At 37.3% G+C, this 20,791-nt stretch overlaps 1 protein-coding gene across 1 annotated transcript in view; it reads left to right on the top strand.

Moving 5' to 3' along the window:
• The window catches only part of LOC103120922 (multiple C2 and transmembrane domain-containing protein 1), a 355,114-nt gene that overhangs the window by 318,742 nt on the left and 15,581 nt on the right, over positions 1–20,791 (top strand). Inside the window, exon 12 of the mRNA XM_060201181.1 lies at positions 2,609–2,702. Within this exon, the coding sequence (XP_060057164.1) occupies positions 2,609–2,702 (94 nt within the window). The remainder of the gene's footprint in view (positions 1–2,608; positions 2,703–20,791) is intronic.

The following is a 20,791-nucleotide window of genomic DNA, read 5'->3' as shown; positions in this document are numbered from 1 at the left end:
AGTAAGTGAATAGCCTTATTCTCCTGAAACAGCCCTGAACAAGCTCTCCACTGCTGTTGTTCAGCTGTTCATTGCAGAGCACTGAAGCCCCACACATTAAACAGACACTACTGTATGAGCCATTATTTTATCACCACGTTCTAAAAGATAGCTAATTCCATTTTTCTTTTCTTCTTTTTTCCACCCCCTTCTTTTTGGGGGGCGCGGGGGAGGCAAACAGGGAAGGTCAATAGGGGGCGGTTAGTAATGGGTAGTAGACCAAGAGAGATTGTATGACCTTTTCAGAACGGGTATGCTGAACCCTTGCTCCCCTTGTCACAGTTTAAAAACCAGAGGAGCTAGTTTAGAGAAGAAGTTGTTAGCATTCCATTTTTATTATGACATTTCACAGTCATCTGATTTAATGTCCCTTGACCGGATTGTCCACCGTGAGACGATGGGCTTGAAATGTTATTTAGAGCATTGATAAAAGGTGAGCAGTTCTAAGATGACAGCAAGTCATAAGACTGGTGGTGTGACATTAATTTTCTCCATAACAGAGATGGAATAAGACGTCACGGTGACAAGCTGTCAATCAGCCCTGGCCCCTCAGAGCATCTTGATGCTACAGGATGGGGTATTGCCTCTCCCGTAATAGAGCTGAACTGAGATGCTCTCCCTGACAGCTGCTGCAGCCGTAGAGAAAATATATTATACAGCCTTTCATTAAAAAAATAAAGAGGACTCCTCTCCAGAGCATTTCAATCTTTTCCCATCTATTGAGGGCTGAAAGGATTCACAGCAAATCATAGATTCCTCTGCTATGGAAATTTCTGGCTTCACACACCATCTAGGTTTTGAGGTCCTTGAAAATAACCATAAATAACAAGGCAGGACTACTTCTTGATGAAACATTATTTCAAGTTAAAAATTTTTAAGCTGATATATTGAAGTTTTACACTTTTTTTTAAGTTCATACTGTAGCAAATAATAACACCTGGCCTAAAGAGTGGAAATTTTCAATAATTACTAAGTATTTGCTCACCCAAGAAAATCAAGGGATAATTACCCTTCAAACGGAAAGGTGCACATCAGAGCGGAGACTCCAAAAGCTGCATGTCTGCACCGTGAGGTGACCAGTATGAAATGACATTCAGACATGAGCACAGATGATATTTGTTTTAGTTTCAATGAAACTTGGATGAAATCATCCCTGAAAAATTAAAGGATTAGGAACCTTTTGATAAGAGGTTTCCCACCATTATTTGGATAGGAAATGTACCCTTTTTTATAGCAGTGGGTAAGATATCAAGAAAAAGAGATGACTTCAACATGCCTACAAACTCTAAATTATATCTGCTGTCTGAAATACCCACTGTGAAATTCTTAATGTATAGGCACTCAAATGGAGGGAGAAGTACATTTTTGCTGAGCCTAGTCATCTGGGCTGTTTAAACAGATTTTTGGTGAGAAATAACTATTTACAAACAATCAAAGATTAAGAGATAGTCTTTGTGCTAAATATTCTATTTTAAAAGTCAGAGTGTGTGATTATACATACCTATCTCTGCATTTCCTCCTCTCAGTTGCCAAGGTTATAACTTTAGTGCAGACAATGGGTAGTCATAAGGGATAAAGTCAGTAGCTTAATAAGCTTTGGCTTGTCTGTATCCTCATACTCTTCATATAAGGGCAAATATCTTTTTACTGTAATAACATTTCAATAGATAACTTCATGATATGAAATTTTTTACGCTCCCTAGTTTTAAAACCTTTTAAAGTTAAGATAAAAAAAAAAAAACACTTTTGATTTTCGGAATAGAGATACTGGTCATGTGTTGAGAAAAGTGCTGTGAAGTATAAAATGATCCGTTGTTTCATTTTACCCTCTAAGTATTTCTCTCATTAATTGACTTCTAATGATGGTATTGATATTTAATTATTAAATGTTTAGTTCAGTAGTTTTGGTTGTTTCTATCTAATTATTCTAAGAAAAAAGTCTGTACTTTTACTTCAATGCATACTAGAATGACAAAAAAAATCACTAGTTTATGGAAAGAAATTTTATCACTTTTGAATTTACTCATACTGATCAATTTGATTTATTTGCTAATATGTGGTTTTGACCTGTGTATTTTGAATTAAATATTAGAAGATTATATTTCAATAATTTAAGAGTCATTAAGCACCTACAATTACAAAGCTCAACAAGCAAATATTAGGAAAAAGTCATTGAATGCTAACTTTCTTACTCTCAAAGTCTGGACAGTGTTATATACTCAGTGACTTAGGACTCAACATTAGGAATCATAAGTCTTCAAAGAGCATGCCCATAGATGAAAGATTCCTGGGATTCCTTGTCAGAACATTGAAAAAAGCAGTCATAGTCTTTTCTATAATGTATAGTGATTATTATATATGACTAAAAAATGTGGTATTGGATTTTTTCCACCAAATGAACTACTTACATAGCAATAATTATTAGCACAAATATACCTGTGTATTCACACAATAATGACTTGGAAAGATAACCTGAATCAAATAAACATAAAGTACCTTTTATATTTCTTTAAGCATATTTTTGAGAACCTGTAGTTCCTTCCATAATACTGATGTTGGGATCTTTCAGAGTCCTTTGAGGATATTTCACAACCTGAAAGATGTGGGATTTCTCCAAGTAAAAGTGATCAGAGCAGAAGGGTTAATGGCTGCTGATGTCACAGGTAAGAAACAATGCAAGGGGCTGGGGAGATAGCATAGTGGCTATGCAAAAAAGACCTTCATGCCTCATGTACCAATGATTTTAGATTCAGTCCCCAGCATTGAACATTCATAAGCAAGAGCTAAGCAGTGCTGTTGTAAATAAAAATAAATGAATAAATAAATATTTTAAGAAGGAAAAAATACGGAGTAAAGCAGGAAGGAAGAAAGGAAGGAGAGCAATTCTCCCATCACACTTATATAGACAACATATATGTGTATGTATATATGTATGCACACTAATATATAGCGTATGTGTATATATGCACACACATAAAGCATCATGTAAAGTCTACACTCTTTAATGAGTGAATGCTTCATTTAACCTGCACAGAGCATCAAAGTAAATAGTATAATTCTAAAGGTTTTAGAATGAATCTAACAAGTTTGTCAGTTACTTGACTTTTATATTGTCTGTCTTTCTAAATTTTTTCCCACCAAGTTTATTGTTAGCATGCTACTCATTTGACCCCTACCATTCATGGGAGCCAATTTCTGAGAGATAGATAGATAGACAGACAGACAGACAGACAGACAGACAGATAAGGAAGGGGGCCATATACAAACAGTTCCATTACTCATGAAGCTTCCCCCTTGCAGGTTGGGCCAAGGGACCTGGGTCTTTGTGTATGACAAGAGGTGTACTCTATCTTCTTGAATTTAAAATTGGACTGTATTAAAATTAAACAATAAATATCAAAATCACATTTGGATTGTTGTCTTCCCCATGATTTACTCAAAGGAGTGAGAATAATTCTCCTAGCTTTTATTATTTAGGCATCTGGAGTAAAGTGTCCTATCTTCTCTTACACAGTATCATCTTTCCTTAGATGATATTATAGTATCAATTTTTTAAATATTTATTCCCTTTTGTTGCCCTTGTTCTTTTATTTTTTATTGTTGTAGTTATTGTTATTACTGATGTCATTGTTGCTGGATAGGACAGAGAGAAATGAAGAGACAAGGGGACGACAGAGAGGGGGAGAGAAAGATAAGACACCTGCAGACCTGCTTCACTGCTTGTGAAGCGACTCCCCTGCAGGTGAGGGATCCGGGGGCTTGAACCGGAATCCTTCTGCTGGTCCTTGCACTTAGCACCACCTATGCTTAACCCACTGTGCTACTGCCCGACTCCCTATAGTATCAATTTTTATAATTCCAACATACATAAAACCTGTGGCATAGATTTCCTGAAAAAAAATGTAGACATGTAAAATTGAACTAGTTGGAATGAACGCTGGGTATTTATGTTGCTAATATATTTCTTTGGTTGCCCATCTTCCTTAGTACGTCCCAGGGCTGAATTGAAACTATCTAGATAATTCTTAATTTTGGAACTAAAATAGGCTGGTGAAAACACCAAGATTAACCTTGTCTCTTAAAGTTTCCTGATTTGGATATTACTTCTATTATCTTATTAATTTCTGAAATTAAATGATGATTTCAGACTTGCAACTTTATGGACATTAATTTATCATTTACTTTCAGTAGGATTCAGTATCAATCCCTAAATTGATCATCTGACAATGGATAATGAATAGGACCAGTGACCATTTTGGGGTACAAATTTCACTACTATTGAAAGAAAGTACATACTTATTGTGAAAATGAACTTAACATTGTGAATGTTCAGCAAGTTGACCATAAAGCAATAATTGACTTATTTAAAAGGAAGAAATGTACTTTTCATACTGTCCAAGAACTTCCAAATTTATTACATGATAGCTGGTGCTTTTCTTTAATTCACTGAAAAGAATAAAAAAGAAAGCAAATTAAAAGATCACATGCCTTAAAGCCCAAATAGCAGATGTTTGCCCCCAAATTGGCAATATTTTCAAAATTTAAATATTTGCAAAGCATCAAGTGACTGTTGTATGATTTTTAAAAAAAACTGGGGAGAATTTACAGTTTCTATAAAGAGATGATCATCAATCCATTTGTAGCAGTGAAGATAATAACTGTCAAACATTCTTTCAAAAATAGTCATATCTGAAAATAGTGGAAGAGAGGACAGTTTGCTTTTTTTTTTTTTTTTTCATCTCTGCTGACTTGTATTCTTTGCTAACCAATTAGTGAATGATTCATTTATTCATTTTTATTTTTGGTATAGTTACAGTCAAATTAATCCAAACACAACAATGGCCTTCTTATTATGGTGAATTTATTATTAGAACAGAATCAACAGTAAATGATTGACCGGCTGTTCTTGTTATTCACTTTGGACATGAACTTAAAGACTGGAATAAAACTCTAGCATTGCTTTCACATAACAGAGGTTACACCTGGCCTCTGACTCCAAGCAGCAGGTGGATTCATGCATTCATAGCCGTGACATTTTCCCTCATGAGAGACACCTTTCCTTTTCTTTGGAATTTCCATAGGCTAGGGCAAAACCTAGTGCTGTTTTAAAAACATCTGAGGAAAGGAAGAAAAGCCTAAAATTATCAGTATTTCAGTTATGTGAAAACTGATGGCTATCAGAAGAAGAGGGCAGGGGAAGTGAGAGGGCCTATATGGGGATCCAGTTATCATAAAAACTTGTGATACATTTGAGCGTGTACATGCACGAGTGTGAGTGTGTGTTTGTATGCAAAACCATATTCCTAATCTCTATTAATATTGTAAACAAACACTAAATCAACAATCATCAATATCTCAGAAAATGCTTTCGTGATAGGCATCACTGAAATAGTGTACACACAAATTTCTAATAGAAAAAATCAAGACCCATTTATTTACATACCTGACCATTAAACAAGTTGAGTGCAAATAAATGTTTGTCTCTCTTGGAGAGAAGCTGCTATTACTTTTGAAATGTCATAAATATACAAACCATGTTAGCCAAGTTGGTCTGTATGCCACTATGGAAGTGAAAGTGGATGTTCTCTTAAAGTTGGGGGGAAAAAAACCCTTTCTTTAATAATGGTTCTATATACATTAGTGTGAATAACAGTAGGCCTTTCTCTAGGGATGCAATGGGGTATAATTTTGATTTGGTAAAATGAACTTTAATTTGGGAATGGTAAATAATAGACTCTCCCATTTTTCTCTCCAGTTTAAGGTATATAAATTTTATAATTCCTCATTACACACTCACCTTATAATCTGATGTGTTCTGAATTGATCAGAAGCAACATTGAGCTATTCCTAGTTAGTTCATTCTTGAACCTGTTTTGTTCCTAGTGGCATTCTTTGTTAGTGGCAGAAACCAAAAACCATGTATTTGTTAAAAAGTCTGAATTTACAATGAATTGGGGAAAAAAAGAATCATATGGCCTAGAAGGTGACTTTAGAACATAGGACTTACATTTGTGAACCCCTGTTTGTTCCCCAGAACTATTTCTGCAAAAGGGTGTGTGTGTGTGTGTGTGTGTGTGTGTGTGTGTGTGTGTGTGTGTGTGCGCGTGCAAACTCTTCCACTTCTTTGCTATTAGACTGGGGATGAAAATTGGTTTCTTTTTTGTTTTTGTTTTTGTTATCCCTGGGGTTTCACTGCTCCAAACTGGCTTTTCAAGTAGAAAGAGAGAGACAAAGAAAAGGGAGATATGGAAGGAGAGATACCACATGACCATACATGCATACAGTAGGGGCCAGGCTCGGGCCTGTGTCTTGCTAATGATAAAGGCGGCACAATACCCAGATGAGCTAACTTGCAGGATCTCTCTTTGTATTTATTGTCTCTTACTTGTTGGAAGGAGAATTTTTTTTTTAAATTTTTATTTAAGAAAGGATTAGTGAACAAAAGCATAAGGTAGGAGGGGTACAACTCCACACAATTCCCAACACCCAATCCCCATAACCCACCCCCTCCCATGGTAGCTTTCCCATTCTCTATCCCTCTGGGAGCATGGACCCAGGGTCGTTGAGGGTTGCAGAAGGTAGAAGGTCTGGCTTCTGTAATTGCTTCCCCGATGAACATGGGCGTTGACTGGTCGGTCCATACCCCCAGTCTGCCTCTCTCTTTCCCTAGTAGGGTGTGTCTCTGGGGAAGCTGAGCTCCAGGACATATTGGTGGGGTCTTCAATCCAGGGAAGCCTAGCCAGCATCCTGGTGGCATCTGGAACCTGGTGATTGAAAAGAGAGTTAACATATGAAGCCAAACAATTTGTTGAGCAATCATGGATCCCAAGCTTGGAATAGTGGAGAGGAAGTGTTAGGGAGGTACTCACTGCAAACTCTAGTGTAATCCTGCTTTCAGGTATATATTTTGCAGTAGTTTATGGATACGTGTGCACATAAGCTCTCTCTCACAGAAACTGGTGTATATCTAGGTTATGGGACTTTGTTGGAAAGTGAACTACCTGAGATGAAATTAGAGTGTACTATTAAAGGAAAGGTCTCACCCGAGTAATGAAGCTGAAGGGTTGTCATTCCACACGTGAAATCTCTGGATACATTCTGAGGTGAAGCATGTTGAGGTAGCAATCGTTGCTTTGGTTAGGTTGTGATCGGCAGATGCAATGTTATTTGGTTTGGATTGGGAGATGCATACGGGAAAGTGGGCCCTATCCAAGGGTTCCAGGACTGGGGGAAGTAGGGGCTCTATAGTGAAGATGTGAGGTTCCTGCTGTCTTAGGGTTCAAAAAGACAATCAATAGTTAATATCATCACATTATTTGTTAATTGGGTTAACTTTGAAAAGTCCCTTTGTTATGGTTTGCTGGACAGTACCCAGTATCTTGTATATAGCTGTGCTATTGGAAGCTTCTAATCTACTTGGTCTAGGCTTTTGAGAGAGTCCGCAAATCAAATACATAGCCTATATATTAAAAAGATTCAGTTTGTCTTTTGAGAAACTTTGAGACATACAATTGATTTCCCCCTCTCATATTAATTAGCTCCTGATTTATATGTCTACATTTTGCTAGGAGTGTACATAAACACCATTCCCACCACCAAAGGACTGTGACCCATCCCTCCCACCCACTCCCACCCCCCACTGGCCCAGGAAGCTACATGCCTACCCCTCACCACTGGGTTTTTACTTTGGTGCCCTACTTACAATTTGATCAGGTCCTGCTTTTAGTTTCCCTTTCAGATCTTCTTAGTCAGCTTCTGTTGATGAGTGGGATCATCCCATACTCATCTTTATCTTTCTGACTTAGTTCACTTAACATAATTCCTTCTAGCTCTGTCCAAGATGGGTCAGAGAAGGTGGGTTCATTGTTCTTGATAGCTGCATAGTATTCCATTGTGTATATATACCACAGCTTTCTCAGCCACTCATCTGGTGTTGGGCACCTGGGTTGCTTCCAGGTTTTAGCTATTATGAATTGTGCTGCTATGAACATAGGAGTACACACCTCTTTTTGGTTGGGTGTTATGGAGTCCTTGGGGTATAACCCCAGGAGAGGAATTATTGGGTCATATGGAAGGTCCATGTCTAGCCTTCTGAGAGTTTTCCAGACTGCTCTCCACAGAGGCTGTACCAATTTACATTCCCACCAGCAATGTAAAAGGCTTCCTCTGTCCCCACATCCTCTCCAGCATTTGTTGCTGCTGTCCTTTTTGATGTATGCCATTCTTACAGGAGTGAGGTGGTATCTTAGTGTTGTCTTGATTTGCATTTCTCTGATAATCAGTGACCTAGAGCAGTTTTTCATATGTTTGTTAGCCTTTTGGATCTCCTCTATGGTGAATGTTTTGTTCATTTCCTCTGCCCATTTTTGGATGGGGTCATTTGCTTTTTTGGTGCTAAGTTTGCTGAGCTCTTTATATATTTTGGTGATTAGTTTCTTGTCTGATGTCTGGCATGTGAAGATCTTCTCCCATTCTGTGAGGGGTCTCTCTGTTTGTTTAATAGTTTCTTTGGATGTGCAGAAGCTTTTCAATTTGATGTAGTCCCATTGGTTTGTTTCTGCTTTGGTCTTCCTTGCAATTGGGTTTGATTCATCAAAGATGTCCTTGAGGTGTATGTGGGAAAGTGTTTTACCAATGTTTTCCTCTAAGTATTTGATTGTTTCTGGTCTGACATCTAGGTCTTTGATCCATTTGGAGTTGATTTTTGTTTCTGGTGAGATAAAGTGGTTCAATTTCATTCTTCTGCATGTTTCAACCCAGTTTTCCCAGCACCATTTATTGAAGAGAGCCTCCTTTTTCCATTTAATCCTTTGGGCCCCCTTATCAAAGATTAGATGCCCATAGGTGTTGGGATTTACTTCTGGGCTTTCAATTCTGTTCCACTGGTCTGTATGCCTATTTTTGTTCCTGTACCATGCTGTTTTGATGATGATGGCTTTATAATATAGTTTAAGGTCTGGGAGTGTGATGCCTCCATTTCTGTTTCTTTTCCTTAAGATGGTTTTGGCAATCCTAGGTGTTTTCAGGTTCCAGATAAATGATTGTAGTGTTTGTTCTATTCTCTTAAAGAAGCCTGGTGGAACTTTGATGGGTATTGCATTAAATTTGTATATGGCTCTGGGGAGAATATTCATTTTGATGATATTTATTCTTCCAATCCATGAGCATGGGATATCTTTCCATTTCTTGGTATCAGTTTCTATCTCCATGAGTAGCGACTCATAGTTTTCAGTATACAAGTCTTTCACTTCTTTGGTCAACTTTATTCCTAGGTATTTGATTGATTTTGCTGAAACAGTAAATGGGAGTGATTTCTGGATGTCTTCTTCTTCAGATTTAGTGTTTGCATAAAGAAATGCCACTGATTTTTGTACATTGATTTTGTAGCCTGATACCTTGCTATATTGCCTAACAACTTCCAGTAATTTTCTACTGGATTCTTTAGGTCTTTCTATGTATACTATCATATCATCTGCAAATAGTGAGAGCTTGAGGAAGGAGAATTTTTTAAAAGTATGCTGTACACTTTAGTGGGTAATCATAGGTTCTGTACAATTTTAAGCAATAGGTCCCCCAAAAAGGGGGAGGTTGGGAGTGGTGAGTTGAGTAAATGGGAGTCTTTACATTCTCAAATTTGTATCCATTTAAGAGTGTTGTGGGTGGAAAATAAAGATCTATTAGTACAAAGAAGTTTTGTGTTAGGTAAAGAATATTTTCTGACCTGAGATAAATGAGGTTGTTATTTTCAGACACTTGGCTGTCTTCAGAACAGTTCTTCTTTGGGCTTATTAGACAAGTCTAGAAGGACAGTCATATTTGACCATTTTTGTTCCTAAGACATTTCAGAATATCAGCTTAAAATTTCATAGTTTAAGCAAAAAAAAAAAAAAAGTTTTAATGGTTATTTAACATTCACACAGGAGATAAATTTTCTATCGTATTTTAAGTAGCCTTCAATCTTTCTTAAATTGCCAAGAATTTTTTCCTTCCAAAAATGTAAAATTTTTTCTTTTGTTGCAACACATTCACTGAGAAACGTGATACTGTATTAACTCTGTGTGAATAAAGAGCAATTGAGTCTATTTGAATGAGTAAGTATAAAGCACAAATTACTTTTTAATGAAACCCTCAATTCTTTCCCTCTCCCCCACTCCCTCCCCCTCCCCAAAAATGCCTATAGCCTTGTTCAACTGAACACTACTACAGCAGGTCACTTCAGTTAAGCCCCTAATAAACTGTTGATAGTCAAGGGTAGTTTTTTTTTTCTTCAGTCTCAATAGCCCAGTGTTGGACAGTGTACTCCAAATCATTAAAGTTAATACAGATTTTAAAAAGAGATTAACTCTGGTGGTTAAGGCTTCATTTTACAACTCCCACACATACACATGCATTGAGCAAGGAGCAAAAGTGGACTGAAATTTCTGTCAAATTGTGGGCAGCCTTTCACAGTCTGAGAAAGTGGCCCTCTAAATTTTAAAAGTTGGTCAGCAAAAGTCTTCCTGAAAGAAAAAGTTTGAATAACTGAAAAATGCTGCTCAGTACAATTCACTTACCTTTCAGCCAACCAGTGAAAAGGTTAATGTCACTATGTACTATCAAAGTAAAACCAAGAGACTGGCTAGCTGGCCCAGCTTTCACTGGAGATGATTTTCCTACAGCTAAATCGAATACTCCTTAAAACAGGGCATTTTGTGAAAAGAAAACAGCTAATGGGGAGGGGATTTTTTTTTTTTAGTTGTAATAAACAGCTCACATTAGAAATTGTCTTTTCTAGTTAATATTTTCCTTGAACAAGACCTAATTTCAATTTTTGCTTTCAAGAGAATATTTAAAGCCTTCTAGATTGAGTAAGGCTTTCTTTGTAGAGTATTTAGACCTGGCCTGTTGGTTCTTTCAAGTTCTAATAGAAGAAAGGGTTCTTCTCCTCACCTCCACCCCTTTACTTTCCTATTTTTCCTCTAGTTCCAGTGGAAGGGTCATAGCCTCTTCAGGGACATCAGCCACTCAATTTCAGACACAGTGATATGGGAACATTGTGAAACCCTTTCAAAAGATGTCCTATCTTTTCACTGTATTATAAGGTACACTAACTTAAGACTTTCCAGGCCCTAGGTGAATTGATCTTTCAAATTAATGCACCATCTTTTTCTGGAAACAATAGAGAGTGAGAAAAAGAGAGAAAGAGGAAGAATTTTACAATTAACATAATCTGTCACTGAAATTGTTCCATTAAGTGACTACATCCTTTTCTTAAATAAGGCTACACAGGCTTGCAGCTCACCAGGTAAACAGTCTGGGAAGCTACAAGTTTTTAAGAGAGCTATTTACTACCCCTTTATTTGCATAGACATTCCCCATGTTTTTCTTTAGGAAAGCTGTCTTCATTGTTGAAAAATATTTAAGTAACAAAACAGCAGAAAAAAAAAAAGACATGCTACAGTTTTTTTATCAGCTTCCGTGAGAGTCTTATTATCTTAAGGAATAACAGTTAGCAGCTCAGATTCATTAGCAGAGCTAAATTTAAGCCCCATTTGACAGGCTGCCTAGAAAACATTTTGTTTTGCTGTCTGTGGGCTTTAATTAAGATGTGTTCAATTTCAGTCATCTTCAGTCTACACCCTCAGTCCACCACCCGCCCCCCCCAGCTCCCCCGCCCAACTTGCTGTGTCACAGACCGGCGATCAGACACTTTTAGATGGTCCGGCCCATGACTTTGACCTTCTGCGCAGTCCAGCGTTCCCTGGGGAACCGTTCAACTCATGAGGTCTGATTTCACACTTCCAGGATGCCTCAGCTCTCTTAACAATGACAGGGAGACAAAGCCCTTTAGAGCAAGCCGCATGGGGACTTGTTTAAATTGGAAACCAGAGAGGAGTCAAGGAACAAGGTTATAGGCTACAGAATAGTGCTTTTAATAAAGAGCTCACAGCTCTGGCTCAGCTCAAAGAGGTCTACCTCTGTACAATTAATTGAGCCATTTATCTGGAGCATCTTAGGCCTCTACTTTCTCACAGAATTGTGTGGTAAATATCAGCTAAGAAGCAAATGAGATATGCATGAAATGAATTTTAACACTTTGATTACTGTGCCTCCAGTCTTCATTAAAAGTAAATTTATTTGTATTTCTGACCTCATTATCTGTAGGCTGCCTGCATTTTTATTGTTTCCTGTGATTTCCAGCTTGAGAGTGTCATGATGGTATATTTTATACAGAGATTTGAATTTATTTTTCTTGGTATTTTCCTTGGGTCTATTCGGAGAAAGAGAATGAAAAGGTAGTTATACAGAAATGTGCTTGTCCACTGCAAGTTTTATTATATACAGTTGGAGTGTGCCAAGTACATCTATATAACAGAGACAAAATGTCCTTTAAAAAATTAACTTAAAAAACTTTTAAAAACACAAGAAATATATATATATTTGAGTGACCCTGATAATAGAGTAACTTAATGGAAGAAGTACCTGAATTGCATCTTTTATGAAATTATAGCACTTTAAAATTTTAATAACAGAGACCCTTGATTTCTGTCATCATATGTAAGGACACTGATAAATACAGCCCTAGATTTATGGGTGTTATTTAAAAGATACGTTAGAAGATTACATATATATTATTTTAACTCTATATAACTCTGTTGAGCACATTATATGTAAAATATAGTAGAAGTCCTTAGTACTCGCGAGTTATCAAGGGTAAAATCACCAGATAAAATTAGTTATGTATGGGTGTTAAAATGTTGTTGTTTAAATTTTTACTCTTAAGCTTATGACAAATTTACTAAAAAGTCTCAAGCCAAATATGTTTTATTCCCATTGTATATAATTTAATTATATAAGTATATACTATATTTCAACTATACAACCTACCTCTATTTGCTTTTTAATAATTAAGCATACAGAAAACTGTTCAAGATGAGTTTATTTCAGGAAGAAACATCCAATCAGTAATGGATCAAAAATGCCTGATACAAGACACTCTTGATATAATATCCTTAGTTTAGAAAGTAATATTACCTGCCTGTATGTTAAGTTTCTTACCACTATATAAATCTCTCCATTATGAAAGAGAATAAATAGCCTGGCAGATGGCACAATGAGCAGACCATTGGCTTCTTCAAGCATGATTCTAAAGTTCAAGGCAATATATGTGTCAGAGTGATGCTGTGGTTCTCTCTCTCTCTCTCATAATTAAACAAATAAATAAATTTTGTGCTGAAAAGATAGCATAATTGATATTTTAAATTTATTAATGACTTAATATTGATTTACAAAATTATAATGGGTGTAATTTCACACCATTCCTCCCTTCCAAGAATTCTGTATCCACATTTTCTCTGTTGGAAACTACAATAGTTCTCACTATTGTAGTTTTCACTATTGTAGGGTTGAAGATATGTGTTAACTGTTACATCTATAACTATCTGTCTATATTTATATATTTTCCCATTTTTTTCTCATGGTTCCATCTTCTCTTCCTTTCTAAGTCACACCTACACCTATTATTACTTCCAAATGTCCTTCCTCATTTCTTCTCTCTCTGGGTACTGATAAAATTGAAATTCAGATCCCTCTGGTCATATTCCTCTAAAATTTCTCCCTCTCTGGGAGTATGAACCAAAATTCTTTATGGAATGCAGAAGGAATTAGCATAATTGTTATGCAAAATACTTTTATGCCTGAGGTTCTGAAGTCCCATATTGAATAACTGGTACCACTAAACTAGGGTTGAGCAATGCTCTGGTGCCTCTCTCTCTCTCCTCTCTCTCCTTCTCTCTTTCTCTCTCTCATTAAAGTAAGATAAATAAAAAATATTTTTAAAAGAATGAGACTAAACAAAGGCAAGAAAAGAAAGCAGATCATTCCACTTCATTCCTTATGTCATATCTTACATAGAAATAAAAGATACTATGTGGCACAATGCGCAAAGACCAGCCTAAGGATCCCAGTTCGAGCCCCCGGCTCCCCATCTGCTGGGGAGCCCCTTCACAGGCGGTGAAGCAGGTCTGCAGGTGTCTGTCTTTCTCCCTCTCTGTCTTCCTCTCCTCTCTCCATTTCTCTCTGTCCTATCCAACAACGATGACATCAACAATAATAACTACAACAACAATGGAAACAACAAGGGCAACAAAAAGGAAATAAATATTTTTTTAAAAAAAGAAAGAAAGAAAAGATACTTCTGTTTAGTAACTGTGCTTTGATTCTAATTATAAAAATGAAAAAGTATTGTTCTAAAACTTAACTGTTGATATCAAATATATGTGAAAAGAGAAATTAGCATAAGTTAACACAAAGGCTGGTGAGCCTTGATTCTGAATTAGCACTCTCAGAGGGAGTTACAAAAATCATGTACAATTCATTTGCAGGGCACATGTTTAGAAAATACTGCTCTGGATGGGGCTGGGTGGTGGCACACCTGGTTGAGTGCACATGTTGCAATGTGCAAGGACCCAGGTTCGAGCCCTTAGTCCCCACTTGCAGGGGGAAAGCTTTGCGAGTGGTAAATCAGAGTTGCGGGTGTCTTTCTGTCTCTCTCCCTCTCTGTCTTTCCCTTCTGCTCGATTTCTGACTGTCTCTATCCAATAAATAAATAAAGATAATAAAAAAAATTAAAAAAAAGAAAATACTGCTCTGGAACAATAAAGGAGATGACTAAAGAGATTAATAATTGGGTTTGATATGCTCTAGATATGAAGGACTATAGATTGAGAAAGTGGTGGTCCCACTATCAGTAGGAAATGAGAAGAAAGACAAGTACTATAAAATAATTAATTGAGTTCTGTGGAACTAAGATTACAAAATGACCTTTTAAGTAAAGAGTGGAGAACTGCTGATTTAGCTTAGATGCTGACTCCAGGATTCCACTAGGGGCTTGAAAGAATGTTTTCAGATGCCAGAATTATTGTTTAGAATTAAGCTATTATTTATTTTTTTTGTTATATTACAAAACAGATGTGCAAATAAGCAATATATTTTCGACAGCAAAGGATTAGGGAAATACTGCAAACAGAGATGATCTGGCATTAACTAGGCTTGTGAAAAATATATATTACTTTAGGGATTTTTGGCTTATATAATAGCATATAAGTAGACTCATAAGTGACTAAATGGTCAAGCCCAAAGGGTGATTATATTAAAGGACTGGTATACACATAGAGAAATACAGAAATGCCCTGTTCTTGGTCTAGTCAGATCAACCTATGTAATTATGACTTTAAGGAAATAATTGATTCTTTATCAAATTTGCTAGGTTACAGAGTTAATTCATTTTATATAAGGTCAATATAAGCATACAATGTATATTTGACAAATTAGATAAGGTTATATATAGTCAATAGACTGAAATAATAACGTAGTTCAACAAGAGGAAATTTAAAAGTAAAAATTACATGATTTACGTGACTGCCAATCGGTCATGTTATGCCTTCACGATTATAATGTGGAAAAGAATGTAGGTCTGAGGGGCTGTGCGGTAGTGTAGCGGGTTAAGCGCACATGGCGCGAAGCACGTAGACCAGTGTAAGGATCCCAGTTCAAGCCCCCAGCTCCCCACCTGCAGGGGGGCTGCTTCACAAGCAGTGAAGCAGGTCTGCAAGTGTCTATCTTTTTCTCCCCTCCTCTCTCAGTTTCAATCTGTCCTATCAAACAACAGCAATAACAACAATAACAACAACAAGGGCAACAAAAATGGGATAAAATGGCCTCCAGGAGCAGTGGATTCGTGGTACAGGCACCGAGCCCCAGTGATTACCCTGGAGGCAAAAAAAGAACATAGGGTCTAAGTCCATGGAAGTAAATTATGCTTACCTTGATTTTTGTTGCACTCAAAAAACAGTAAATTATGCTCTATTATAGGACTGGCTGGACTTGCTAGATGATACTAATGAATTCAGTATTGGAAAATACTCTAGAAGGTTTATTATCTTGAAAACATAGGAATATTTGTAGTCAGGAAGCCAGGTGGTTGGCCATGCATCTAATAAAGAGTACACATAGTCTTTGTGAGGACACAGGCTCAAGCCTCTGGTCCTCACTTGGCAATGGAAAAACTTTGACACTAGTAGACCAGTTTCTCTCCTTATTCTCTCCTCATTCTGTGTCTCTCTGTCTCTCCACATCTCTCTCTCTTTCTCTGTGCATGTGTGTTATTATTGCTGGAGCTCACTGCTGGCACTTTGAATCCACTGCTCCTGATGGACATTTTTTTCCATTTCATTTCTCCTCCTCTCTCCATTTCTCTCTGTCCTATCTAACGACATCAATTACAACAACAATAACTACAACAATAAAGCAACTAGGGCAACAAAAGGGAATAAATAAATAAATATTTAAAAATACTTTTAAAAAATAGTGGCATCTAATATTTATGTGGCCCTTATCACTTGTCAGACACTATCCTGAGTTTTCTATAGGGGTTATCACAACTAATCTCAAAACAGCCTAATTAAATATTGATGTCATCTCTGCTTTATAAATTAGAAAGCTGAGATATGGAGACATTAAATAACTTTTTTCATTATTAGTATCTTTATTTACTTGATAGAGACAGCCAGGCATCAAGAGATAGGTAGATATAGAGAAGGAGAGACAGAGACAGAGAGACACCTGTAGTACCACTTCATCACTCATGAAGCTTTCCCCCCGCAGGTGGCCACCAAGGGCTTGAACCTCAGGTCCTTGTACATTGTAACATGTGCACTTAACCTGGTGTGCCACCACCTGGCCTCAACATTGAATAACTTTTCAAAGACCAAGACATACATATACACACACTTACTCATCAATACCATGAGGGTGCGGCTGATCTGGATCTAGTCACTGAACCTGTCATGTTTACCAAAGAAAGGAATATGTTGAAGGTTATATTTTTTATCAGTTATTGAAAGACTTGTCTTAGATCAATACAGATAAGGCTTTCAGAAGGAGTACTATCCCAAGTTTTGGAACAAGAGATCAGACTTCCTTCTCGCAAATTTAATTAAAATAGAATTTACTATAAAGTTTATAAATGAATCGCACAATCTTTCAAGTCCTAAGTAAAGTCATTTTCCTGTTTAATTATGCTCTCAATTAACTTGAGTTCTTTTTTTTTTCTAAGTATCTCTCCTTTATTTCTTTTTTTTTTAAATTTTTTATTTAAGAAAGGATTAGTGAACAAAAGCATAAGGTAGGGGGGGTACAACTCCACACAATTCCCAACACCCAATCCCCATAACCCACCCCCTCCCATGGTAGCTTTCCCATTCTCTATCCCTCTGGGAGCATGGACCCAGGGTCGTTGAGGGTTGCAGAAGGTAGAAGGTCTGGCTTCTGTAATTGCTTCCCCGCTGAACATGGGCGTTGACTGGTCGGTCCATACCCCCAGTCTGCCTCTCTCTTTCCCTAGTAGGGTGTGTCTCTGGGGAAGCTGAGCTCCAGGACACATTGGTGGGGTCTTCAATCCAGGGAAGCCTAGCCAGCATCCTGGTGGCATCTGGAACCTGGTGATTGAAAAGAGAGTTAACATATGAAGCCAAACAATTTGTTGAGCAATCATGGATCCCAAGCTTGGAATAGTGGAGAGGAAGTGTTAGGGAGGTACTCACTGCAAACTCTAGTGTAATCCTGCTTTCAGGTATATATTTTGCAGTAGTTTATGGATACGTGTGCACATAAGCTCTCTCTCACAGAAACTGGTGTATATCTAGGTTATGGGACTTTGTTAGAAAGTGAACTACCTGAGATGAAATTAGAGTGTACTATTAAAGGAAAGTTCTCACCCGAGTAATGAAGCTGAAGGGTTGTCATTCCACACGTGAAGTCTCTGGATACAGTCTGAGGTGAAGCATGTTGAGGTGGTAATCGTTGCTTTGGTTAGGTTGTGATCGGCGGATGCAATATTATTTGGTTTGGATTGGGAGATGCATATGGGAAAGTGGGCCCTATCCAAGGGTTCCAGGACTGGGGGGAGTAGGGGCTCTATAGTGAAGATGTGAGGTTCCTGCTGTCTTAGGGTTCAAAAAGACAATCAATAGTTAATATTATCATCACATTATTTGTTAATTGGGTTAACTTTGAAAAGTCCCTTTGTTATGGTTTGCTGTACAGTACCCAGTATCTTGTATATAGCTGTGCTATTGGAAGCTTCTAATCTACGTGGTCTAGGCTTTTGAGAGAGTCCACATATCAAATACATAGCCTATATATTAAAAAGATTCAGTTTGTCTTTTGAGAAACTTTGAGACATACAATTGATTTCCCCCTCTCATATTAATTAGCTCCTGATTTATATGTCTACATTTTGCTAGGAGTGTACATAAACACCATTCCCACCACCAAAGGACTGTGACCCATCCCTCCCGCCCACTCCCACCCCCCACTGGCCCAGGAAGCTACATGTCTACCCCTCACCACTGGGTTTTTACTTTGGTGCCCTACTTACAATTTGATCAGGTCCTGCTTTTAGTTTCCCTTTCAGATCTTCTAAGTCAGCTTCTGTTGATGAGTGGGATCATCCCATACTCATCTTTATCTTTCTGACTTAGTTCACTTAACATAATTCCTTCTAGCTCTGTCCAAGATGGGTCAGAGAAGGTGGGTTCATTGTTCTTGATAGCTGCATATTAACTTGAGTTCTTATGGCAAATTTTAGGCAAGTACATCTGATTGGTATAACCTAGAGACAACTGCAAACCTAGCTGCAAGGGAGTATAGAAATATTAATTTGACCTTTATAACCTATGTAGTTTAAGAAGAGACATTAAAAAAAATAGGTTGAGTGGGCCAGGCAGTGGTGCACCTGGTTAAGCACTCACATTACAGTGCACAAGGATGCAGGTTCAAGCCCCCAGTCCCCACCTGCAGGAGGAAAGCTTCACAAGTGATGAAGCAGGGCTGCAGGTGTCCCTATGTCAGTCTCCCTCTCTACCTCCCCCTCTCAATTGCTCTCTGTCTCTATCCAATAATAAATAAATTAAGATACCTTCTTAAAAAGATAGCACAGCATGTTATCCACACTATCTAGTGCAGGAGGGCAGGAAACCAATATTAGTCATATCTTCTGTACTGACAGATACTGTGCCTCCACCTTCTACCCATTATTTTATTTTAAACTTAAATTTTCCTACAAGGGATAAATCATACAGTGCACAAAAACTACAGTGACATGATTTTGTGAGTAAAGAGACATTTTTTTCCCCAGAACAATGATTGCCAAAAAAAAAAAATCAGTATATTTCTATGGAGGTGATGATTTTCTCATCACTTGTTTAAGAGGAGTTTCAAACATTAGCTGATCTTTCTGTGACCTCTGAGGGTTTTTTTTCCCCCAGTTCTCAGAATCTGAGATTCAGTGATGAGGATCAAGTTGGATTAACAGTCTTCTCAGTGAGTAGTTATTTCATATAAGAGAAATAAAAAGACGAAGATGTCATTCTAAAGACAAAGCCTTGACAGATGACAATTTTCACTTTTATTGCCTAAAAATATAAAAAGGTTTAATCACCTAATACAGTACTTAATTTTCTTAAGTCTAAAAATTTTTACTCCACTGTAATTTTATTCATTGCAAAAGATCATTCCAGCTAATTAATTTGCTTATAAGGGAATATTATCTGAAACTTCATGCTTTTGTGTGTGTGTGTGTGTGTGTGTGTTCAGCTGAATGTATGTTTACTGTGGGTTTTAAAGTATCTAGAAGGCTTATAAAAATCCAAAGAGCTTTTATTTATTTTTTGTGTGTGTGTTTATTGCCATGAGAATTATCACTGGTGTTTGATAAAAACAAAAAATTTAGGGAAAAGGGGAGATGAGAAGAGGGAGGGGGGATATGTTATGCATGTACAAACTATTGTATTTACCATCAAATGTAAAACAATCCCCAATAAAGGAAAAAATAAATTTTTAAAAAAGAATTCAAACATAAAAGAGAAAGAGAGAGAGAATGAAAGAGGGAGAGGGAGAGGCAGAGGTAGAGGGAGACTTCTGTAGTGCTGCTTCACTGCTTGTGCAGCTTCTCTGCTGCCTGTGGGGTTCTGGGAATTTACGCCTGACTCCATGATAATGAGTGCACTCCATTGGGTTTGCAGCTGCTTCTTTATAGTATTTTAGACTAGACAAATTGTCTGCTTATAATCATTAACAAATGACTGACATCAAGTTTCAATTTAAAAATATAGTAATTAAAAGTAAATCTCTTTAGGGGGCTGGGCAATAGCTCACCGGATTCAGGGGTTAAATGCACATAGTACGAAGCATAAGGATCCCTGTTTGAGCCCCCAGTTCCCCTCCTGCGGGGGGGGGGGGTCGTCGCTTCACAGGTGGTGGAGCAGGTCTGCAGGTTTCTATCTTTCCTCCTCTCTCTCTTCCCTCCTCTCTCAACTTCTCTCTTTCCTATCCAAAAAAAAGAAAAAAAAATCGAAAAAGTGGCCTCCAGGAGCAGTGGATTAGTGGATCAGTGGATTGGAGTAGTGCAGACTCTAAGCCCTAGTGATAACCCTGGAAGCAAACAAAAAAAAAGGTAAACCTCTTTAAATGTTTTACATAACTTTTAGCTTGGTAGTATAGATATAATTTCTTCATAAACTTTCCTCATTTAAAAGATCCGCAGTTTCCCTTTTCTTTCTCCAATTTCTTAACTGCCTTTTTTTTATTTACCATTCTTTCATGATAAAACTTCCCAACATATGCCAAGATATTTAATTTTTAGGATACATTAATGCATCTAGTTAAACAGGACATAAATATAATTGTACACCTAGATCTAAATAATGATGGA

This window comes from Erinaceus europaeus, chromosome 11 (assembly GCF_950295315.1).
Source record: "Erinaceus europaeus chromosome 11, mEriEur2.1, whole genome shotgun sequence".
Classification (NCBI taxonomy): Eukaryota; Metazoa; Chordata; class Mammalia; order Eulipotyphla; family Erinaceidae; genus Erinaceus; species Erinaceus europaeus.
The sequence above is the reverse complement of the archived record's forward strand: the minus strand, read 5'-3'. Positions and strand labels throughout refer to the sequence as shown.